The sequence below is a fragment of the Gobio gobio genome (assembly GCF_949357685.1).
Source record: "Gobio gobio genome assembly, chromosome: 2".
Taxonomy (NCBI): domain Eukaryota; kingdom Metazoa; phylum Chordata; class Actinopteri; order Cypriniformes; family Gobionidae; genus Gobio; species Gobio gobio.
In genome coordinates, this window is record NC_137098.1 from 55,831,202 (window position 1) to 55,857,863 (window position 26,662).

Below are 26,662 nucleotides of genomic sequence, written 5' to 3' on the forward strand. Positions count from 1 at the left end.
GAATATGAACAGGAACATATCTTGATCAATGGGGAGTTTAAGTATGTTTTTATCTTGTGCTAAAGCCGGAGCTTTTCCAAACCTTGACAAGATGAACTTCATTACAGCCCAGCCAAATTACACCTGAGGGATTTCTAGCCCCATCAACAGCCAGTAACCGCGCTTGAGCTGAGAATGCTTTGGCAAAAATATAAAAGACTAATTGATGAATCTTTCCTTCACAACGCCTGAAAACAGGAATAAAATAACACTGCAAGAGTCGCGTGTTAATTTACAGGCCCGCAGCTCAAGGCAGAGCACCAGATGGGGAGTGTATGGGGAGAGCTCACTTGTGTCCCTTACACCATTTTTAGCGAAGGAACGCTGGTGCGATTTCACAAGCCAATCACTAGCAGAGCCAAGTCAGGATCGTCAAATTTAATCTATATCCACAAAACATGGAATATCTCTCTCTGGCTTCCCACTTCTTTGTGTTAATGTGACACTTTCTCACTCGATTTGTCCCTCGTCTCTTCGCTATATCTCTCGCGGGTCTTAACTCAAACTGATTTTGTAGTACTATTATTCTCAAGCAAAACAAAAGAGCTTACCAATTACTAGTCACCTAATTTACATTTAAAATGCACCAACCACTTGCATAAACAGTGCCAGGAGTTATCAAAAAAGAACTTGTTTCATTTGCATTTTAGGTGACAGTTTGCATTGCGCATCAAAGCAAATGCACTGAAATTCTTTCATTCTTTGAACGAGTACCGGTAATGTATTCATGAAATGCTTTTTTGGCCAGTTGATATCAAAATGAGTGAGGATGCCCACAGTTTTTAGTGGGAATGAACCCAATTGAGTACGATAAAGTCAACTGTCCTCATCTCATTACAGAACTGAATATTTTACCCTGACAGCCCACATATTTTTTCTGTATGTCTGCTTTCTCAATTTTCATCAGGAAGATGTAATGTATAGCATACGTTCTCATATGTAATCTCCCTGTTTGTTTGAATAACATTTAGCAGATGTTTTGTGACATTTAGGATCTAGAATGTAATTTTTATATAGCTCAATGCACTACATGCACTATATACACTGATCAGGCATAACATTATGTTATACCTTCCTAATATTGTGTTGGTGGCCCTTTTGCTGCCAAAACAGCCCTGACCCACCGGGGTATGGACTCCACTAGATCCCTGAAGGTGCGCTGTGGTATCTGGCACCAAGATGTTAGCAGCAGATCCTTTAAGTCCTGTAAGTTGCAAGGTGAGGCCTCCATGGATTGGACTTGTTTGTTCAGCACATCCCATAGATGCTCGATTGGATTGAGATCTGGGGAATTTGGAGGCCAAGTCAACACCTCAAACTCGTGCTCCTCAAACCATTCCTGAACCATTTTTGCTTTGTGGTAGGGCGCATTATCCTGCTCAAAGAGGCCACAGCCCCCAGGAATACAATTTCCATGAAAGGGTGTACATGGTCTGCACCAATGCTTAGGTAGGTGGTACGTGTCAAATGTACGTGGCCTATGACTATGTGTGCCTGGGCTACCATGCCGAATGGCTTAGCTCTGGAAACCCGTAATATGAGTTCTCATTAAAAAAAGATATATGTCGCAAGCTGATAAAGATAAGAAACCTAGCAATCACCTGAGTAAGTATCATAATTAATAATTTGATGCATCATTGACTACGTTTACATGGACAGCAGTAATCTAATCATTGACCTTATTCTGAATAAGACAATATTCTAAAAATAAATGTAAAATAAAAAAATAATTGTAAAATACATGAAGCCTGCTTTTTTATAGGCTTTATAGGTTTTATAGGTTGAGAATGACTCTTGAAGGACCAGCACCACATCCTCTAGTACCACTGTTTGAAGAATTCATCTTCCAGAATCTGGCAGTACGTTTTGGGAGTTCATTTTAGTCCATCCTGAAGTCCGTTTTGCAGAGATGGACTAAAAATGAACTCCCAAAACCCACTGCCAGATTCTGGAAGATGAATTCTTCAAACAGTGGTACTAGAGGATGTGGTGCTGGTCCTTCAAGAGTCATTCTCAACCTATCTGTCCATAAAGCCTATAAAAAAACCTTCTTCATGTATTTTACAACACTTCAGCTTATGATTCTTATCTAGTGGGGGTCATTTTTTAGGATTCTTTACCTAACTGAAGTCTCTGAGATCCTGACACCTTGCACTTCTGGAGACTCCAGGTAGGTTGCAGCTTTGGAAAATGGTGGCGCTGGAGACTAAAGGGTTCCTGATGGTTTCACCCTGAATTCTTCACCTTAATTCTTAATTCTTTTGCAGTTAACAGGTGTCTTTTCTTCACCACCTGTTTTTGTCAGATCCTGCTGACCCAACGAGCATTTCACTGTCCAATGGTCACGCCTTAACTGCAATGTCTAGTATTGCATTAGTATTGCATCCTTCTCATGGGCATTTAATACTTTTTGACTTTTCAGTCTGAGTTAAATCTCTTTTTTGGCTCAATTTATCTGTAAAAGAAAACATGCCTAATAATTCTGCACACCTGAATATAAGGTGATTTTCATTTCCAGCCTTCATGAACAATTATATATCACTTATACATTATTAAATACTAAATCAATAGTAGTTATTAGGATTACTGTGGTTTGGAATTGGTCAAATGTGCCTGGAAAAAAAATATGATCAGAAAATCAACGTGCCTAATAATTCTGCACTCCCTGTATATATTATCTTTTTATATGTGACTTGCATATTTCATATTTCTTCATTAGACTGACCTAATTATATGTATGTACCTACACTAGAAATAAGACACAATTCCACAAAATTGCAAATACACAATTGACAAACCAAACTGATCATTATGTGGCTAGCACATAGCACATTTTGACAGTTTTTTTAAGACCCACAGTCTGACCTAGATTAAGGAGTTATCTTTAGAAAATACCGAAGGAAAGGTCCAGCTACTGATATGCGAGGTCAGATGTGATGGATTAAGCAGCTAACGCTCCAACCAATGTTTAGCATGTGGTGCTGCTAATTTTTGCGGACATACTGTTTATACGATGTAAAACTCAAGGGCAAGCCAAATGTACCCTGGTGTCTTATTACAGTTGGAGAAAACATCTATAAGGGTATATGTCAAATCCAACTTAAACATTTTTAACACTACAATATACTATACAGCTTTCCTGTAGCTCAAACAATAGAGTGTGGCGCTAGCAACGCCAAGATCATGGGTTCGATTCCCAGGGAAAGCAAGAACTGCCAAAATGTAAAATGTGTACCTTGAATGCAATGTAAGTCGCTTTGGATAAAAGCGTCTGCCAAATGCGTAAATGTAAATGTACTATTAATCATTTTTGACTTGTAGACATGCTACATTGAGCTTGTTATATTTGAAGGGTATATAATGTGCTGATTGTCCAACAGCGTCAAGAATTCCTGAGAAATCATACTTCTTTTCCTCCAAATCACCTGAATGTCCTACTGCTGCATTCACAGTCACAGCAGGAAAAAAAACTCTACCTTGTCTGAGCCATGAATAATTTGTCAAGTCAGTCGGTGTTATGAAGAAGCCACAGAGGTGTGAATTCTAAGCTTAGAAAGTCTAAGCTCTGCAATAGTACTGGAGGCTCAATACAGATAGGCCGACATCAAGAAATATTGATCTGCAACCACCATAGTAAAACAGAGATCATGAGAGAAAGGGAAAATGACAGAGCGATATAGTGAGAAAAAAAGAGAGGTAGTATGAGATGATTGAGAATGGGGAGAGGAAAGAAACAGAAAGTGTCAGAGTTTAGCAAAATGCAGAGATCTGATAATGTGATATGCAAATCAAACATGAAATCAAAATTGACTCAGGTTGTGTTTTAAATGTTTCATCAGTGCACGTAATTCTAATGAAAATATTTGTTTTCATAATTTCTCATCATAATGCAATGGCATTCTCCGCTTATGAAATGACCTTGCCATGCAGGTGTAGAAAATTCCTGTAAAATATTTTCTGTTATACTGCGGGTCTGATGAATGCTTGAATCTGATTGGTTGACGAACGCTCTGAGGTGTGCAATTATTTTCAGGGAAAGGCACGGCTAAAGTAGTTCCAGGCAGGTCTTAACCGCATTACAGTTCCATATCACTTCGCCAAATGATTTCAAAGGTAGCCTACAACAGCAAAATAACCTAAACCCACAACGACACTCACCAAGAAAATAAATATAGTAAAAAATAGGATAAAAACAAAAAATTATTTCCATGTTTTTTGCCACAAAATTACTTTTATTAGGCTATGTACGTTTTTACCCCTCTATGTCTCACTCTCAAACGCAAACATACAGTACCGACACACATTAATAACTGCATTAGTCCGCTATCCGTGGTTGAAGCCTCTGTTACTAGCTCTAAAATTACTTTATGAAGGCTTGGGATGAGATGCGTAAGAAATTAGTCCTACACACAAGAGCGTTTTAAGGACAAAAACCTGACAAATGTCTTGAAATACATAATCTGAACAATGTTTTGATGTGTGGCAATGGTAGTATAAGCAAATAATTGACTCCGGGCTGTTGAATTATTGAAAAATAATGCACATTATTTTTCTTATAATTCAACTGCCCGTCGCCAATTATTCCTTGCTTAACTATTCAGTTTTATCCAGGAATTCAACACATTATGCAAATGTGTTGTCAGTGCTCCATGTTGTCTAGCATGAAAAACCATCATGCACAGCACGTACATGAATAAAACAAAACAGAACCCAGTCTCAGTGTGGGCATCTACATGACAGTTGACATATTCTGTTCTAATATGCAGTTTAATTTACCTGCAGCCTCAGCACAAAGCTACACAGTAGGCTAGAGTGGTATGATAGAAACACATCTTAAAAGTTCATCTAAAAACTTTGGGGTCAGTAAGTTTTTTTTATATTTTTGAAAGTATCTTATGCTCACCAAGGCTGCATTCATTTGATTACAAAATACAGTAAAAAGTATGGGTGTAACGGTTCTCAGTAAAAAATCAAACCATACTGTTCTCTGCCCACGGTTTGGCACGCACTGCACTGTGGTTTATCTAAAATCTGATGACGCATCTATAATATGGTAAAAAAAAAAGAAGACAGACAGACAGACTTCTGCTAATGTAGAAGCTATGTTTCTGTCGATGGATATTCTCCACGTGTTTTACGTAACAGTAGCACTCCAATCAACTGTTAGTAAGTAAATCTGTTGCTGACGTCACAGTTCCCCACGTGTTGGTCTGTTGTAGTTCAGCATGGTAGAGCTGATAGAGCCGCTGCCTGCATCATTTACATTTCCTGCCTGGGAACATTCTGGCTTCCCAATACTATACTACTAAATGGAAATCTTCTGTAACATTATAAATGCCTTTACTGTGACATTTAATCAATTCAATGCATCTTTACTGAATTAAAGTATTAATGTCTTTCAAAAAAAACAAAAACAAAATCTTACTGACCCCAAACTGAATGGTAGTGTGTATATAAAGTGGGGAGAACAAGTATTTGATACACTGCCGATTTTGCAGGTTTTCCTACTTACAAAGCATGTAGAAGTCTGTAATTTTTATCATAGGTACTCTTCAACTGTGAGAGACGGAATCTAAAAATCCAGAAAATCACATTGTATGATTTTTAAATAATTAATTTGCATTTTATTGCATGACATAAGTATTTGATCACCTACCAACCAGTAAGAATTCCGGCTCTCACAGACCTGTTAGTTTTTCTTTTAGTAGCCCTCCTGTTCTCCACTCATTACCTGTATTAACTGCACCTGTTTGAACTTGTTACCTGTATAAAAGACACCTGTCCACACACTCAATCAAAAAGACTCCAACCACTCCACAATGGCCAAGACCAGAGAGCCGTGTAAGGACATCAGGGATAAAATTGTAGACCTGCACAAGGCTGGGATGGGCTACATGAGCAGTTTTACTGGGCTAGGCCACTCCAGGACCTTGAGATGCTTCTTACGGAGCCACTCCTTAGTTGCCCTGGCTGTGTGTTTTTGGGTCAATGTCATGCTGGAAGACCCAGCCACGACCCATCTTAAATGCTCTTACTGAGGGAAGGAGGTTGTTGGCCAAGATCTCGCGATACATGGCCCCATCCATCCTCCCCTCAATACAGTGCAGTTGTCCTGTCCCCTTTGCAGAAAAGCATCTCCAAAGAATGATGTTTCCACTTCCGTGCTTCATGGTTGGGATGGTGTTCTTGGGGTTGTACTCATCCTTCTTCTTCCTCCAAACATGGCGAGTGGAGTTTAGACCAAAAAGCTCTATTTTTGTCTCATCAGACCACATGACCTTCTCCCATTCCTCCTCTGGATCATCCAGATGGTCATTGGCAAACTTCAGACGGGCCTGGACATGCACTGGCTTGAGCAGGGGGACCTTGCGTGCGCTGCAGGATTTTAATCCATGACGGCGTAGTGTGTTACTAATGGTTTTCTTTGAGACTGTGGTCCCAGCTCTCTTCAGGTCATTGACCAGGTCCTGCTGTGTAGTTCTGGGCTGATCCCTCACCTTCCTAATGATCATTGATGCCCCACGAGGTGTGATCTTGCATGGTGCCCCAGACCGAGACAGATTGACCGTCATCTTGAACTTCTCCCATTTTCTAATAATTGCGCCAACAGTATTTACCTTCTCACCAAGCTGCTTGCCTATTGTCCTGTAGCCCATCCCAGCCTTGTGCAGGTCTACAATTTTATCCCTGATGTCCTTACACAGCTCTCTGGTCTTGGCCATTGTGGAGAGGTTGGAGTCTTTTTGATTGAGTGTGTGGACAGGTGTCTTTTATACAGGTAACGAGTTCAAACAGTTGCAGTTAATACAGGTAATGAGTGGAGAACAGGTGGGCTTCTTAAAGAAAAACTAACAGGTCTGTGAGAGCCGGAATTCTTTCTGGTTGGTAGGTGATCAAATACTTATGTCATGCAATAAAATGAAAAATTAATTACTTAAAAATCACACAATATGATTTTTGTCACTCACAGTTGAAGAGTACCTATGATAAAAATGACAGACCTCTACATGCTTTGTAAGTGGGCAAACCTGCAAAATCGCCAGTGTATCAAATACTTGTTCTCCCCCCTGTATGTGTGTATAAATATTTGGTAACATTTTAGTTTATGGTCCAATTCTCACTATTAACTTATTAGCATGCATATTACTAGGATATTGGCTGTTTATTAGTACTTATAAAGCTTATATTAATGCTTTATTCTGTATGACCATATTCTACATGAATTATATTATTCTACTTAATAAGCAGTAATTAGGAGCTTATTGAGGCAAAAGTCATAGTTAATAGTGAGAATTAAACCCTAAAATGTGACCATATACTTTAGTGTGTATATTATGTGTATATGTGTGTGGTTATTCACCTCTCTCTCAAGTCATCCAGGCAGCGTTGTAAGTGCACTTCCCCTGCAGTGACCAGAACATGCTCTCCGGTCTCCTGAATCAACACTTCGGCACACGGGTCGGCCTGGTTCAGCAATCTCATTCCTCGCACCAGCTTCGGCATCTCACCTGCGCACACACACATGTTGGGTTTCAATGTTTAACGGGACTTCTAATAGACAATGATTTTTATACTGTACAAACTGTATCTTCTACCCCTAAATCTTCCCATCTACCCATTCCTCATGGGGACCAAATAATGTTCTCTTAATGTCGTTTACTGAGACTTGTTGTTTACTACCCCCACCCCACCCACACCTACACACACAAACACACACACACACACACACACACACACATTTATTTTGTTAATCTGTTAATGAGATGCAGGTTAGTAAAGAGGCTATTGAAGGATACACGTAAACTATATTGACCCAAGGGCAAACCCTCAGCCCGTGTTGGTGCACAAAACAGTGTCATTTATTTCACAAACAGACAGTATTTTAAAAAATATAAAGCAGCAAAAATGTCCTGTTAAACTCGGAGGGGGTCAGAGAGTCATAAAGGGGCATAAAACCTAAATTATGACTGTTTTGGGTGCAAAACACTAACATTAGAAGCAGACCTCAAGGGGCAAAAAAATCCAAAATGATAAAATATGTATGATATGACCCCTTTAAAGCAGCCTCTCATTCTCTCTTCAAATAAAAGTGCTGTTTGACATCAAAGCAAATTCCTTCGGTACCGACAGCAGTAACACTATGACTATGAGAGCTTTTTAATAAAGCTGGTGAGTGTTTTCACCAGCAATGACCTCTCCTGACCTGAAGGCAGCTAAAGTTATGAAACAAAACCCAGAAACAGCACTCTGGGACAGTGATCTCCCTCACAATGAGCTTGTGTTTGTATGTGATCGCACAATCAAGATCAGACAGTTCTTTGGTGTGCTAAACTGGGAAACATTTAACTTCCTCATTACAGCTAGGCTTGTGACTAATGCGTCCCACATGAGCGAATGTGATGCTTTGAGATGGACGGGGTTTCCATGCCATCTTTGAAACTGCTAATGAGAATCACAACACCACCTCTGAGTGAACCTGGAGAAGTTCCCATAAAAGCACCTTTTTGAGGGATGTTTGTACCTTAGAGACCCATTAGAGATGACAATTTAATCTTCATGCTTATGCATCTTTTTATGGTTAGTCATTGTGAGCTGCCATTGTAAGCAGCATTTTAAGGCATCACACAAAAAAACATTTTAAATATGTAGTTCAAAGAGTAGAACAAGATAAAACATAAAAATATCCTGAAATCAATGCAATGCATAATGTGATGAATTCAAAATGTATTTAAAGCAAATAGCGCAAATAAATTACTGTACTAGTTACTCGGTTGTGATAGGCCTATAAACATTTATCAGCTAGAAGAAGTAGTCCAGTGGTTTTTGCTTTCCACATGTGTGGGCCTGGGTGCAAACTCGTCTTTAATAAATCAAACCAAATTTAAAAATTTAAAGGAGTAGTTCACTTTTATAGTGGACTTCACTTGGTATACAATGGTTTGAAGGTCCAAAATGCAGTTTCAATGCAGCTTCAAAGAGCTCTACACGATCCCAGACAAGGAATAAGGGTCTTATCTGCAATGTGCCATGCATTACGTCATCATGTTGGAAAGGTCACGCGTGACGTAGGCGAAAGTACCGATCAAGTTTTTACAAAGAGAACGTGCAAAGACTAAGTCAAACGGCCTTAACAAAAAAAGGTAAAGCAACGATGTCGGATGATTTTGAAGTTGGAGGAGAAAATGAGATGTTTTTCGTCCTACTGCGGTACTTCTGCCTACGTCACTCATGACCTTTCCAATGTGATGATGTAATGCATGGCGCATCGCAGATCAGAGCAAGAAGAGCATTTGTGGTTAAAAACTATATACATTTTTATATATTTTTTTAGAAAATTACCAATCATTTCGCTAGATAAGAGCCTTATTCCTTGTCTGGGATCGTGTAGAGCTCTTTGAAGCTGCATTGAAACAATGCAATTTGCACCTTCAAACCGTTGTACCCCATTGTACCCCAGTCCACTATATGAAGAAAAATCCTGGAATGTTGTCCTCAAAATCCTTAATTTCTTTTCGACTGAAGAAAGAAAGACATAAACATCTAGGTTGCCATAGGGGTGAGTAAATTATCAGGAAATTTTAATTCTGAAGTGAACTACTCCTTTAAAATATTTAAACACAAATGTAACATGCTGCTGTGTAATGATATGTATTGCGAAATTGATGTTGATTAAAGTGATTTAAATGCAATATAAAAATATATTAATAATATATAAAAAATTATAAACAACATTTTTATAGATGTTTACACATCTAAAAACATACACTGAAAAATATACACTATGAAGTAAAAAAAAAAAAAAAAAAAAAAAAAAAATATATATATATATATATATATATATATATATATATATATATATATATATATATATATATATATATATATATATATATATATATATATATATATATATATATATATATATATATATATATATATATATATATATATATATATATATATATATATATATATATATATATATATATATATATATATATATATATATATATATATATATATATATATATATATATATATATATATATATATATATATATATATATACATTTGTTATTGTGACAAAAATCAGGCTGTTTTCATAATATCACTTTTTTTGCCTCAGACAATAAAAACAGGTCTTTATATATAAAAAATATATTTTCGGCCTTTTTATTTTCGGAAGGCAGTCCCTTGCATGGGCATTAACAAATATTACTAATACTTTGTTAATATATATATATATATATATATATATACATACAGTGAGGAAAATAAGTATTTGAACACCCTGCTATTTTGCAAGTTCTCCCACTTAGAAATCATGGAGGGGTCTGAAATTGTCATCGTAGGTGCATGTCCACTGTCAGAGGCATAATCTAAAAAAAAAAATCCAGAAATCACAATGTATGATTTTTTAACTATTTATGTGTATGTACAGCTGCAAATAAGTATTTGAACAGAGAAAATCAATGTTAATATTTGGTACAGTAGCCTTTGTTTGCAATTACAGAGGTCAAACGTTTCCTGTAGTTTCACCAGGTTTGCACACACTGCAGGAGGGATTTTGGCCCACTCCTCCACACAGATCTTCTCTAGATCAGTCAGGTTTCTGGCCTGTCGCTGAGAAACACAGAGTTTGAGCTCCCTCCAAAGATTCTCTATTGGGTTTAGGTCTGGAGACTGGCTAGGCCACACCAGAACCTTGATATGCTTCTTACAGAGCCACTCCTTGGTTATCCTGGCTGTGTGCTTCGGGTCATTGTCATGTTGGAAGACCCAGCCTCGACCCATCTTCAATGCTCTAACTGAGGGAAGGAGGTTGTTCCCCAAAATCTCGCAATACATGGCCCCGGTCATCCTCTCCTTAATACAGTGCAGTCGCCCTGTCCCATGTGCAGAAAAACACCCCCAAAGCATGATGCTACCACCCCTATGTACATTTTGGGAATTCATTTTAGTCCATCCTGACGTCCGTTTTGCAGAGATGGACTAAAAATGAACACCCAAAATGTACTGCCAGATTCTGGAAGATGAATTCTTCAAACAGTGGTACTAGAGGATGTGGTGCTGGTCCTTCAAGAGTCATTCTCAACCTATCTGTCCATAAAGCCTATAAAAAAACCTTCTTCATGTATTTTACAACACTTCAGCTTGTGATTCTTATCTAGTGGGGGTCATTTTTTAGGATTCTTTACCTAACTGAAGTCTCTGAGATCCTGACACCTTGCACTTCTGGAGACTCCAGGTAGGTTGCAGCTCTGGAAAATGGTGGCGCTGGAGACTAAAGGGTTCCTGATGGTTTCACCCTTAATTCTTCACCTTAATTCTTAATTCTTTTGCAGTTAACAGGTGTCTTTTCTTCACCACCTGTTTTTGTCAGATCCTGCTGACCCAACGAGCATTTCACTGTCCAATGGTCACGCCTTAACTGCAATGTCTAGTATTGCATTAGTATTGCATCCTTCTCATGGGCATTTAATACTTTTTGACTTTTCAGTCTGAGTTAAATCTCTTTTTTGGCTCAATTTATCTGTAAAAGAAAACATGCCTAATAATTCTGCACACCTGAATATAAGGTGATTTTCATTTCCAGCCTTCATGAACAATTATAGATCACTTATACATTATTAAATACTAAATCAATAGTAGTTATTAGGATTACTGTGGTTTGGAATTGGTCAAATGTGCCTGGAAAAAAAATATGATCAGAAAATCAACGTGCCTAATAATTCTGCACTCCTTGTATATATATATATATATATATATATATATATTCCTTTAAGGTGCCAGAATGCTACACTATGGCCCTGTTTACACCTGGTATCAAGATTATCACACACTGTGAATTATGATTTTTTTCTGTAATGGTTTTCTTGGGTGCCTTGTTGTGCATATATTTATGAATTATATGAGCTCTTTATATCATTTGGTTATTGGGTGTCCTTTTGGAGACTATATAGGCCCTATTTTAACAATCTGAGCACATGGTCTGAAGTGCAGGTGCACTTAAGGCGTTTCTGAATCCACTTGTACTAGTTTAACGACGGAAAAAACGGTCGGCATGCCAGGTGCATGGTCTAAAAGGGTTCCACCTATTGGTAATGGGTGTGTTTTGGGCGTAACGTTCAATAAACCAATCAGAGTCTCATCTCCCATTCCCTGTAAAAGCCAGTTGCGCTTCCACCATGGCGGAATTTGCGAGCGAAAAGACTGAACGCTTCTCCAGAGATGAATCCTTTTATTTTTAATATTTAAAAATGTTTGTGTGCTGCTGCACGTCCCTGTGTGTGTAATAAGCAGAGTGTACGCATGTTGCACACCCGCCTATAGGCACATATTACTAACGCGCCCTTTAAATAACACAAAATTTGCAATTGACTTTAGACAAGGTCTTTGTTGGTCAATGGTGCAGTCGATTTCAGTTGCCTCAAAATAGCAACGCGCCTGAACACACCTCGTTTTCAGACCAGCACGTCCATGGACAGATGTGCGCGAGTGCATTTGCTATTTAAACAACGTGGCGCTGAACGTGAAAATGATAGCTGCGTTGGGCTGAAATTAGCAAAAAACACTTGAGTCACGCCTGGCGTCACATTGTGGCGGGTGTATGATAGGGCCTAAAGTGTTCTTGTGGCAAGCAGGGCGGGGCTGAGAGCTGCGGGAACAGAGCGAGGCTGGTGGTGCAAGTGGTAATGAGTGTCACCTGTGCACCACACCGGTCTCGAGTCTCACACAGGAGCTCCGGAAGGATAAAAGGAAGAGTGACGTCAGTGCAAGATGAGAGATGACCAAGCCAGGACTATTTATATTGTTTTTTTGTTTTAGTTTAAGCGACATTCGTCCGTGAGGGGCTGCTGCTTTACTTTCGTTTGTTTAATTTATCATTTAAGTGTCATGTTGAACATTCGCCGGTTCCTGCCTCCTTCTTCCCTGAGTATTTAACATCATTACAGTCCTTTTTCGGAAAGAAAAACTAAATTTACCTTGAAAAAAAATCAATGGTTTACTGGTTTGGATATAGCATATTAAAAAAAATTAACATGTTAAACAAGATAAATGGTGCATGCTTAATTTCAGGACAAGGGTGTGATTAATTGTAAATCTTGATTAATCACATCCTTTTTGATTATAAAATTTGAAGAAACTAAGCTTACTAAATATATACCATAAAAGGTTTCTATTACATGCAGAACTAGCCCCAGGGCAGAGGAAAAAAATAACTGCTTGTTCATATAGGGTTGAGTCATTGGGATGATTCAATGCACTCATCTTTGCTTATCAGTATTTCTTTATGTATCTAGTTGTTTTCTGCAATGCTTTACCTGCTGCACCACAATGCAAAATATTACTCAAGGTGAATGTGTTATGTGTTTGTGTGTGGCTGCTTTTGCTCATCAACACGTACTTGGATGTTTGGGCTCGATTGCTACTCTGACGATGGGCGTAGCTTCAAAGTTGATTGGCGTGAAGGGTGGGCAGGCAGGAGATGTTGAGATGGTGGCCGACTTGAGAATGAATTCCTCCATTCCACCAATACCTGCAGAGATACAAACAACATTAAACTAAGCTGAATTCAAAAGACCAGTCAAGCTGTTTTCACACAGGATTTTAAACCTCAGGGCTCCAATAATGTTCTATTAAAAGAGCGGTTACATTTTTTTTTACATTATTATTTATACAACGTCTGCCTGACATAACAAAGACCCCTGTGTGTGTGCATTTAGGTGGGAGGTTGGGTGAGTAAGAGTGTAAGCATGTGTTTGTGCACGTTGTGATGAAAAAGTGAAACAAACTATCAAGAACTTTTGCAATAACAGACATGATTGCAGTGCTGTGATGGAAGAACCCTAAAATCTGTTGGTAATATGACATCTGGCCTAGGACAACATCCCTAAAAAAAAGTGGACTTAGAAACTTAGTTGTGACAGGACTATAAACATTTATCAGCTAGAAGATAAACAAAACAAGTAGTCCAGTGGTTTTTGCTTTTCACGTGTGGGCCTGGGTTCAAAATAATTTTTAATAAACCAAACCAAATTTAAACAACATTTCAGTACTTTAAAACTTAAAATATATAAACACAAGCCATATTTTTTTACAGATAATATTTTAACAATTTGCTTTGACTATATTGCAGTAAAAACATTAATGCATTAAAGGGATAGTTCAACCAAAAATGAAAATTAGCCCATAATTTACTCACCCTCAAGTCATCCTAGGTGTATATGACATTCTTCTTTCAGACGAATAAAATCGGAGTTATATTACAAAAGTCCAGGCTAATCCAAGCATTAGAATTGGATTTAAAGTTGCTCTGTTTTTGAAGTCCATAAAAAGTGCATCTGTCCTTCAAATAACTGCTCCACGCGGCTTTGGGGTGTTAATAAAGGCCTTCTGAAGCAAATCGACGCGTTTGTGTACGACGGTTGTGGTCGGCCGAAAGTTTACTTTATAAAGTTTTAAATATGGATATTTTTCTTACACAAACCATCGATTCGCTTCAGAAGGCCTTTATTAACACCCCTTAGCCGCGTGGAGCAGTTATTTGATGGGCAGATGCACTTTTTATGGACTTCAAAAACAGAGCAACTATAAATCCAATTCTAATGCTTGGATTAGCCTGGACTTTATTAATATAACTCCGTCTGAAAAAAGAATGTCATATACACCAAGGATGACTTGAGGGTGAGTAAATTATGGGCTAATTTTCATTTTTGGGTTAACTATCCCTTTAATGTATTTGAGCGAACAACTTGCTGTTTTCATATCACACTTCAGGTATGTACATATGAAAAAAAATTTATATTTTCTGGAAGGTAGTCCCTTGCAGGGGGGAATTATTAATACTTTTTCATTTTCTTCTCCCTTTTTAATTGAATGCGCCAGAATTCTACTCGATGGCCCTGTTTACACCTGGTATTCAGATGCGCTTTGGACGACTGGATAACAAGTGGACGACGCAAAATACAGGTGTAAACGGGGTCTAAAGCATTTGAGCTTGTCCTCTTTCAACCCCTTCCAGATGTAGTCGAAAACACATTCGACCGGACTGCTTTCGTAGTGTTAAACACTCATGTGATCGGATGCGTTCGAATTGCCACAAAAGACCGCCTACTCTCCATCTACTGACCTAATGCGTAAACATTATGGGAAACAAGCTAGCCAGACAGGATTTAAACTTTGTCAACTGAAGAGCCGATTTGGTTTGAAGGCCAGAAACGTATTAAGAATGTTCTCTCACCATTCCTGATTTCTAACACACACTCACAGCGTTTGGCATGGTCTTGAGGCTATCCAAGCAGAAACAAAAGCCGCTGCCCCGTGTTTTTCTGTCATCTCCGGGCGCTTTCATATGTAAATTGCGTGAACCAATTTCTTCCTTATTTCTACAGGACAGAGGTAGTCAAAAGCGGACAAAAGAGATGGATTAAAACACCAGGTGTAAATGGGAATGTGTCTCCCTCATCTACTTGTGATCTGGTAGACCAAAACGCACCTTAATACTCAGGACCCAAATCATTCCAGCTGAATTGAAAAGCACTGGTCAAGAATGAAAAAGTTAAAAATAAACAAAGCAACATCCTGTTTTTCAAAATAAAATAAAATGTGAAATACATCAATTTGGAGAGAGGATGAGAGTGGTAAGATATAGAAAACATTTTGGGACTGACTGACGGGCAGTAACCTGGAGGAGATGCATTCATATAAAACCGACTCATAGGGACAACTGAATGAAGCACTTAGTAGCTCAGCAGGAAGACCATTTCACTTGCCCCTCGAATCCCATTCAGTCGAATTACATCAGGTCCAAGAGTGTTTCCATCAGGAGAGCAGAGCCCCAACTCGAGAGGTTAGTTTGTTCAGTCAATGAACCAGCCATGAGTCAAGAGCTTCTGTCACAGGCTGGGTTTATTAAGGGCCAATTCCAGACAGACTCGCAATCGTGTTCATGAGCAAACACCTGGAGGCTGTAAAGATGGTAATAAAAATGGCTTAACAGTAATCACAGCGCAGGTCTGCAGAGGCTGTATGAAGTCTTAAGTCTGAAGGTTCAGGCGGTGTTGACTCGCTGGGTCGATCTCTCCCACGAGATCAGTATCTGTGCATTCAGAGCATGACATCATGGATCGACTCACAAAGGTTTATTATAACACCACTGTCGTACAGACATGGCAAATATAGATAAATAAACCATGTATACGATGTCTAATGTGCAAAAGCATTAAAGCTGCTAAATTAATTTAAAACGGAAGGGTTGTTAAGGCAAAGCGAGATACACAGTTGATGAACTGCTCATCGGAGGGATCGTATGTGTCCTGCTTTGACATTCTTTCTGTAAGTGTTTGCATATGTCTGGATCAGGGCAAACGTTTTTCAGGGCAGAATGTTGCACAGATGCCTCGAGGCGTGGGAAAACGAGACCGTCTCTTTAGTTTAGAACACACAGACTAGTTTGGAACTAGTTTAGAACACAGTGTATCTAATCAACTCCTGGAAAAAACAGGAATACTTGATTCTGATTGGTCAATTGTGACATTCTACGGTCAAACATTCCTGTATTATGAACGTCAAACTGTATATTTGACTGTCCCAAGCACTTGATTTCCAAGTTCCAACAAATCACTGCTAGTTTCATGCATCTCGTATCCCCCTTTGGTCTCTTTCTTCTCACATAAATAATTTCAAAGAATTTTCAAACTCAAATCAATATTGTATTTTCATTTACTAATAAATTTGTTAAGTAGCAGTAAAATAAGCTTATTAAAGGATTAGTTCACTTTTAAATAAACTTTTGCTGATAATTTTGCTCACCCCCATGTCATCCAAGATGTCCATGTCTTTCTTTCTGCAGTCGAAAAGAAATTAAGGTTTTGGATGAAAACATTCCAGGGTTTTTCTCCATATAATGGACTTCAATGGGCCCCAAACGAATAAAGGTCCAAATGACAGTTTCAGTACAGCTTCAAAGGGCTTTAAACGATACCAAACGATGAATAAGGGTCTTATCTACTGAAACGATCAGTTTCTGCGAGAAACCGAGTGGTATTTATGCTATTATTTGACCTCTTAACAGACAAACCTGATTGTCTCTGAGCTTCGCCATAACTTCCGCTAAGTGAGGTCAAAATACGAACATGGCCATAGATATATCGATCGTAGATGCCTCATTCTACTGATCCGTGCAGGCGCTAATGAGGCATCTACGTATACATCTATGACCACGCTCGTATTTTGACCTCACTTAGCGGAAGTTATGTAGGAGCTCAGAGACGATCACGTTTGTCTGTTAAGAGGTAAAATAATAGCATAAATGCTGCTCGGTTTCTTGCAGAAACTTATCGTTTTGCTAGATATGACCCTTATTCATCTTCTGGTATTGTTTGGTATCGTTTAAAGCCCTTTGAAGCTGCACTGAAACTGTCATTTGGACCTTGAACCATTTGGAGTCATTATATGGAGAAAAATCCTGGAATGTTTTCATCCAAAACCTTAATTTCTTTTTGACTGCAGAAAGAAAGACATGGACATCTGGGATGACATGGGGGTGAGTAAATTATAAGCAAAAGTTTATTTAAAAGTGAACTAATCCTTTAATGTACAATTATCAAGTTTCAATTAAACGCGTCTGGGGTGATACAAGATCAAACTGATCAAACTTCCTGAATTATACAGAACTTTTTTTCATACTAAATATGTTTAAAGGTGAAGTGTGTAACTTTTTCAAAAATAGAGGATAACATGCTATTGCGAATTTAGCCAGTGATGTTTTTAAACAACTTCTCTGAACACTCCTCATCTACCATTGGTCATAACAAACAGATGACCACTCCCCCAAATGTATTCCATTGGTTGAACCAATGTTACAATGTCATTTTTTGTTGTGATGCTCAAACAAACAGAACAATGTTTTGATAGTGCCAGAGTGTTTTTGTCCTTTGGTTGGATCCCTTACAGTATACAGTAGTTGTCTATCCACATACATATACCGATCAGGCATAACATTATGACGTGAATGGGTGGGATATATTAGGCAGCAAGTGAACATTTTGTCCTCAAAGTTGATGTGTTAGAAGCAGGAAAAATGTCAATAAAATGGTAAGTGTAAGGATTTGAACGAGTTTGAAAGGGGCCAAATTGTGATGGCTAGACGACTGGGTCAGAGTATCTCCAAAACTGCAGCTCTTGTGGGGTGTTCCCTGTCTGCAGTGGTCAGTACCTATCAAAAGTGAGCCATTTCTAGGATGATTCTCCAAAAAGAATGTGGCACTACATAGTCAAAATTGTTGTGTTTGTCTGAGCAGCACAACCAAAATGACACTAGTTCAACCAATGGTGTATGTTTAGGGGCAGAGCTATCTGTTAAAAAACAGCCATTGGCTAAATTTAGAATAGGGATGCATGATATTATAGGGCTGACATCGGAATGAAAAAGTTATGCCAATATGATAACTTGTTGATATGCGCCTGCAATACCTCACACATGCAAGGAGTGCTAGCGATAAGATCACGTCAACAGTGTGGTCATTCTTGAAGTGAATTTTTGCATGTATGGTGATTATATTCAGTTTCCAAATGCTGCCTTCAACTGAAGTCATGCCACCTGTACTTCATGTGTTGATGACTCCATTGCACTAGATCATCAACAAATGTTAAATCCAATAAATAAATGATTTAGGTCTTTGGATTTAGACTTGGTGTTGTTTCCAATCAAAGGGAAAAAATAAATGTATATTGGTATCGGCCAGAATGAGTTAAAAAATATTGGCATAACGATATTGGCAAAAATTCAAAATCGGTATAAATTATTTCTGTCATAGACTAACTAACTGAAACTAAAATAAAAATAAATGAAAGCTAAATAGAAATATTAAAAAACAAACACTAATAAAATGAAAAAAGCACATCAAATTAATAAAACTTGAATTTAATAAAAATGAAAACTGAAAATGTAAAAATAAAAGCTAATTCAAAATATTTATAAATGCTACAAAATAAATACTACAATATAATTTATACTTTAATATAAATACTATAATACTATTTAAACAATACTAAAATAATACATTTAGCCATTATTTTTGCAATTTAATGGAGTATAATGGTGCAGAAAGCACTTTTAAATCAAACATTGAGAAATTAAACAACTACTAGAATTGTAGTTAAAACAAACCTTCCTAAGGTCTATACACATTTCATTTGATTTCTCTAATGACAGCAGGAAGAGAGAAGGTTGAATGATTTGAAAAGAGGTTATTCTACCCCTCCTCTACCAACAGTCTTTTAACCTGCGAGTCACTCGTTCATCACTGAAAGTCAAGCCACATGCAGCGGTCAGTCTAGACACAAGAGCTCTTTGTATGTGTGACTCTTTAATACGTCCAGCCAGGCCCGAGGCACACTGCCATATTTATCCACAGCGCTGATGATTTCCTGTTCGTGTTGACCCCTCTCACCCCCTCCTCCTGAAGCACTGATTCAGGGCCAGCTCGCCCCTGTCTAACCCATCATACAGCCCACAGCACAACGGATCTCAGATCAGCGACTCAGGCTCTCTAAAAACAAGCAAATCCTTCGCTCATCGGCATCAGATGGTGTTTTAATGATTGCTACATAAATCCATCCTGCTCTAAACTTTTCACCTCACACATGCTTCTGATTTCCACACCACAGAGCTGCAGATTTTCAGGGTGAAAAATGAAGAAAACATAAAAATAAATATCTAAACTTGCATTTTTCTGAAGGAAATACCAGTGTAGATTTGAGAAGCCAATTTGCAAATGTAAATCTCACAGTATAAAGTACACTTCGTAAGTATACTTTGTTAGGATATGCGTATAGTGCGCAGTGTGCAAATTTCGCCATTAGCGTTCTGTATGTGCAAAGCCTGTTCTTTTAACCGTGCAAACTCTATACACTCAGATCGAGCATATGCCTTGAATTTTTTTGCACTAATTAGTTGGTCCACAAAATAGCAAAACAGGCCTGGCCTGTTGTTTTACAGTTGTTAAAGAAACCGAAGAGATGGAACAACAACAAGAAGATGGAGTGAACAATTGAACAATAGATTGAAAAATAAAACAACAGATAGAATGATAAAACAACAGAATGAACGAATGACCGAAAGAATGATAGAACGATAGATAGAATGATAGACAGAATGATTTAACGTCATATAGAATGATAGACAGATATAAAATATCCCACGGTTAATTGTTAATGGTATTATAAAAGTGGAAGCAATTGGGAACAACAGCAACTCAGCCACGAAGTGGTAGGCCACGTAAAATCGCATACTGAGGCACACAGTGAGCAGAAGTCGACAACTTTCTGCAGAGTCAATAGCTACAGACCTTCAGATTAGCTCAAGAATAGTGCTTAGACTTAGAGAGCTTCATTGAATGAGTTTCCATGGCCGAGCAGCTGCATCCAAGCCTTACATCACCAAGTGCAGTGCAAAGCGTTGGATGCAGTGGTGTAAAGCACGCCGCCACTGGACTCTAGAGCAGTGGATATGTGTTCTCTGGAGTGACCAATCACTCTTCTCTGTCTGGCAATCTGATGGATGAGTCTGGGTTTGACGGTTGCAAGGAGAACAGTACTTGTCTGACTGCACTGTGCCAAGTGTAAAGTTTGGTGGAGGGGGGATTATGGTTTGGGCTGTTTTTCAGGGGTTGGGCTTGGCTCCTTATTTCCAGTGAAAGGATGCTTCAGCATACCAAGACATTTTGGACAATTTCATGCTCCCAACTTTGTGGGAACAACTTGGGGATGGCCCCTTCTTGTTCCAACATGACTGCACACCAGTGGACAAAGAAAGAGGATAAAGAAGAGTCCTGACCTCAAACCGATAGAACAACTTTGGAATTAATTAGAGCGGAGACTGCAACCCAGGCCTTCTCATCCAAAATCAATGCCTGGCCTCACAAATACGCTTCTAGAAGAATGGTCAACAATTCCCATAAACACACTCCTAAACCTTGTGGAAAGCCTTCCCAGAAGAGTTGAAGCTGCCTGCAAAGTGTAGGCCAACTCCATATTAAACCCTATGGCTTAAGAAAGGGATGTCATTAAAGTTCATGTGCATGTAAAGGCAGACGTCCCAAAACTTTTGGCAATATAGTGTAGATAGATAGTATTATGGTATAGTATACAAATATTCCAATGACATGATTTTTATAAACTAAACATAAAACTGAAAGTATTATTTGATATGTCTATACTTTGACTATATATTATATACTGTACTATTAAATGTCTTTTTATGCATTCTAAAAATACATATTTTAAATAGAGATTTTCATTGATCTTAAATGTCTTAATATAGAGCAGAACACACAGTTAAGTGGTTAAGTGAGTTAAGTGCTTCGAGCTGAACTAATTGAAGAACATTTTAAAGAAGAAAGGGAACCGGAGAATAGATGAATTTCAATAGTGCTCATCTTGCAAGTGGTTAACTTCTACTTGAAGGAAAAATACTGAAATGCCCCGGCTCTGAAACAGCCGTCCTCTGATAGGAACTGATCCCAGAGCTGAGGACAGTGTTCACTCTGCTCTTTATAACTGTAAAACAGAGACGCTCTTTCAACATGAAACATGAGAAGGTAATTACTCAAAGGTGACTGCGTCTCAGAGGCCTTCCTCAACAAAAGCACACACAAAAAAAAAAATACAGAGAGGGCTGCTGAAATAACCTGGGAAGATGAACATTTCGCTTGCATACAGTAGGAGAACAGACCCGAAGCAAGGAATCTGGGCCACACATGGAAGAAATAGACGCTCTTGAAAAAATGGAAGCTAAATCTGAGCTGAAGGCTTCTGGAAATTAAGAACAATTACATCCTGGCAGAAACCATGGTGGAAATCAAGAGGGGTTTGTTGCAAAGCACTTCAGACTGAGAAAGAAAAAAACCTACTTTGGATGTTTTAGAATTCTGGAATGTACTGTCTTATTGAACTTTTCAACAGGGTAGATAATATAAAAGGTAAAAAAAAGAATAAATAATACATATATATAAACACAATATACTATTAGTATAATAATAATAATATAAAAAGTTTCATTTTAGTCAATTATGAAGGCAAATCCAAAATGTCTGTCTTAAATATGGATTTCTATAGTTTAATAAAGTTTGAAGGTTTTGTGAGCATGAATCCACTCCACAAGATGCTAAAGACAGACAAATCGACTGGCTGTTTTTAAATCACTCCAGACAGCATGGCATAATACTATAAATTTCACTCCATTTGTATATATTTTCTGTATTTTAATTGATGCTAAGTGTGATGCATGTTTCCAAAGACATGTTCAGACATATAACTTGACGCTAACGATCAGATGTTCATCCATTTTCCAGTATACTTCCTTAGTGTTTTTAGCTCACTGCTTCCAGCGGTACTGTACTGTACTGTACTGTGGGAGATCATTATTTAGTCGAAAGCCAAGCAAACAAACAAAAGTGAGTTCAGTCTCTCTTGGCAAGCGTAGAAGGCGAGTCCTCTGAGGACAACCAAAGGTCAAAGGTGGAACACAAATCGCCCCAGACCGACTGTTTCCGTTCACACAGTAGCGTTAGCTCTGAACTACGGCCGGGCAACAAGGCCTACGGAGGCTGTGTTTGGATCTCGTCCTGATTTCGGTGTTAGTGCGGGTCAGGGAAGAGAGCTTTACATCTGTCTGAGTGGTTGGTGGGAATAGAGGAGGAACAGATAGAGCGAAGGCAAAAAAGGCGGATCAAAGAGCACAAAGGGGCAAACAACTGAGAGCAAGTGATCTCAATGACTCAAGCGAGGAGAAATTTCCTCCAACCACAAATACAGTTGGCCCGGGCGCAAGTTATATAAAGAACAGTGTTTTTTTTTGCTCGCGGTGCCTTTGGCAGCTGTGGCGGCTCTCAGCTGTGGTTCTCCGAGTCTCTTCAAAGCCGAGAAAAGCCTGAATAATAATCACGGCTAATGTTTTCAACAGACTTTAGTCCTGCGTGTTCCATCATGTTTAATAGCATACATACATTTTCACTAAATGTAAAGCCAAGTAAAATTAACTTCATGACATGCCAATAAGAAAGTTACATTGTCATTGAATCATCGAAGAGATAAAATAATGGCAAAATAGTGTATTATTAAGAAATAAAAACACAGACACTGTGATGCTGCTCTATTTTGTGTCCTTTATGGACTGTAATGTAAATAAGACAAGAATAACTAATGTGAAAAACCCAAAAGCTGTGTGTTGCTATGCAGTTGCTAGGGTACTCTGAGTGGTTGCTAAGGCAAGGCAAGGCAATATATATATATATATATATATAAACACTGGTTACATCACTTGCCCACTGTCCCCATCGTCGTTTTGATTTTATATAGTAATAAAATCATTTAGTTCAGTTAAAGAGTCAGCGGTCAGATTTAATTTATCACAAGAGCAAAAGAGCTGACATACAAGAGGATCGTGGAAGATTTGGTTTCAAAGTGAAATGTAAAAGCGCCTATTTAAGCGAGTTTGTCATTGTACTGATTTGTTGTTGTGTTTTTCATTAAGAATAATAGGCTAATGAACCCATTCATTCACGGCCGCACTGTCATTCACGGTGCATGTCCAGTCTTGAGCGTTTTCAGTTCATGCCTATGGAAGCTTAACTTTCATAGGAATTCATTGAAAACACTCGCTTTGCTCTGCATCGCTCCGTTATGAAAGCCCGAGCGGCCTAGCACATTTTATTTTCTGTTTAAAATTAGCGATTTGAAAAGCCACTGGCGGTGATACCATTTTTTTTTGGGGGGTGTTGTCACACGTCAATTAACCGGTGGGAAAATTGTGAATCCTGTGAAATCCTGGAATATAGCCATGATGTGGCTGTTTAAGAAATGAAAAGCTACACACTCCATCAATTAGGGTTAGAAGAACTGTTGCCAAATATATAACATGCTAGAAACATAATCACAGCAATAATGATCCAATCATAGACTCTTAAGCATTTGCCTATTTAAACCCGAATAGGCAATTTAAATGTAATATCAGCCGGCCTCCAAATCAGTGCATCCCTAAGAATTGTATGACTGGTCTTCTTTCTAACCAACAGCTTTCTACCCAAAACAGTTTTTATACATCATGTACACTACCATTTAAAAGTTTGGGGTGAGTAAGATTTTTTAAGAGATTAATATTTAGCATGGATGCATTAAATTGATCAAAAGTGACAGTAAAGACATTTATAATGTTACAAAAGATTTCTATTTAAAATAAAGTCTATTCTTTTAAACTTTAATTTCTTCAAAAAAATCCTGAAAAAAGTATCACAGCACATAACATTAGTGTTGAAGTTCTCAGAGGAAATATATTGACGATATGCCGGAGAGACGTGCTGCTGTAATTGCTGAAAAAGGGGGACATACCAAATATTAAAGTTAAAAGTGGATAAATACAGTAAGACTCACTTCATCTGATATTTGATGGTCAGAGCAACCATCTGCATGTTTCATGAACATTATGAAATTAAATCATGTTTTGGAGGCAAAAAGGGTCAATATTTTCAGATCTGTCAGGTGTTCTAATAATTTCGGCCACCACTGTATTTAAGTTTTTTTACGGTGTAAAAAAATACAATCTTGGTGAGTGTAAGAGACTTATTCCAGAAACAAGATTTACAGACCCCATACTTTACAACAGTAGTGCTGCAGAACAATCTAAATCACAATTTTAAGTCAAATTGTAACTGTTTAATGGTCAAACGGTGAAATATGACACAATTTGACCGGTTTCAGTGTGTAGAGGCATATTGCTTTAATTCATGTGAGAAACACACAAAGCTTCTGTCACACACCCGTCTCCTCAATAGCAGGGCTCAAACTTTACCACCTTCCTTTCTCTCACTCTCGCTAGAGCAATTGATTTCTGGCCACAAATCTTTGAGTTTGTCTTGTTAGAGCTGAGCACTGCTGGACTCTGACAGCTGAGTGTGAATAACAGGTCTTCCCCTCAAACACTCCCTTCCTTTTGTGCCTGTTTTTTCCCCCCTGTGTATGAGAATTAGAATACAGGTTGATGTCATCCGCGAGAGTTTGTGATTAACATTTCGCTTCATTCGTTGTTTACAGCATAGACACAAAGCTTTGTATTTAGTGCCAAGTGCGGCCCATGTTCAGAAGTAAGAGACGAGAGATTTCCACAAAGAATAGACAGATTTTGGCTGCAAAGCTGGATTGTTTATATAATCAGTTTCTTTTTAAATCCTGGTCCAGACTGTCAGAACTGGGCTGCTTTAATCACTGGGGTATTGAGCTCTGACGGATAGCTTGAAAAATGTTGACTAAACATATTCAGTCTCTTTGACACCCTGTTGAGGTATTCATTTGATATTAATGAGGTATTTATTATCTTTTCCTTTTCCAGCCTGATCTTATAAAGATACTGTCATGAATTATACAGTAAGTGGCAATTAGGACATCAAATCAAGCATTTTTCATTTCGGTTTCGTCCATGTTCATTCTACAAACAGCTGGAAACATTCCTTAAAGGGAGAGTTCACCAAAAACTGTATTCCAGACTTTTCTGTCTTTTGTAGAATACTGAACAATTTCTAAACAATATTTTGGCCATATAAGCTGCGAATAATCTCCATACCCAGGCCATTCATGGAGTAGCTAATTAACATTAACACTATAAATTATTATACATTCCCTTGTTTGAGGTGTGCCATAAAGCTTACATGATAAGATGTTGGTAATACGTATGTAACTTATCCATCATTTATTGCCAAACAGCTAGACTGGGTAAACCCAGCCCGATATGTCGCCGATTTGATTTTGCCCTGCAGCTCAGGCTGTAAACCTGTACCTTTTTCTATCTTGCTTCTGTTACAAATCCATGGGGACCAATCAGAAACTGGCTTATCCACCTGGCGCGCTACTGGCGGGTTCAACACAATGACGATAGAGAAGCGATGGCAAGCAGTTTTTTGTTTACATTCAACATGGCGGCTACCGAAGCGCAGCAACCCGTTAATTTCAAAGGCAAGTTTTCTTTGAAAACGGAACAGAAACTTGCCCTAGAATACAAAGAAGGATGTGTTTGCATTACTACCGACCACTCTGCAAAGTACGTCACCTGGATCGTTGGTCTGATTGGTTGAAGGACTATCCAATTGTGTACAGAGTCATTTGAACTATGCCCGTTGATCACGCCTCTTTTTCATTTTTATTCAAATCTGCCACTCACTGAGATCCGGGTAAGCAGATCCACAGCAGCTTCGGTGCCTATACTCTGTTGTTATGTATGGTCATCATTGTCCCACTTTCTCATTTCACATCACCGTGTTCATTTTCTTAATAAGGACATTTATTTTTTAATGAAAACTTATAAATTGTTGAAGACAAACCTACTGTAAGCAGACCTGTAACTATCCAGGGATGTTAATCGATAGTCTATGCGTTTGTTAAAGTCATCAATTTGCATTATTTCAATGTATTTTTGAAGAATACTTACATTTACTCTAATTATATTTTACTCATATTTTATTTATAATAGGCTACTAATATTGATTATTTTATACATTTAATATTTTCAATTAAAAAAACACTTCTGGCATACATTTAAATTGACTGTCATGGTGTTTCTTATTTGTCG

At 38.2% G+C, this 26,662-nt stretch overlaps 1 protein-coding gene across 1 annotated transcript in view; it reads right to left on the reverse strand.

Moving 5' to 3' along the window:
* Positions 1 to 26,662, reverse strand: part of efl1 (elongation factor like GTPase 1) — a 158,346-nt gene that overhangs the window by 30,104 nt on the left and 101,580 nt on the right. The window contains exons 16-17 of the mRNA XM_079802056.1: positions 13,448 to 13,579; positions 7,400 to 7,547 (exon numbers count right to left, since the gene is read on the reverse strand). Of these exons, the coding sequence (XP_079658182.1) occupies positions 7,400 to 7,547; positions 13,448 to 13,579 (280 nt within the window). The remainder of the gene's footprint in view (positions 1 to 7,399; positions 7,548 to 13,447; positions 13,580 to 26,662) is intronic.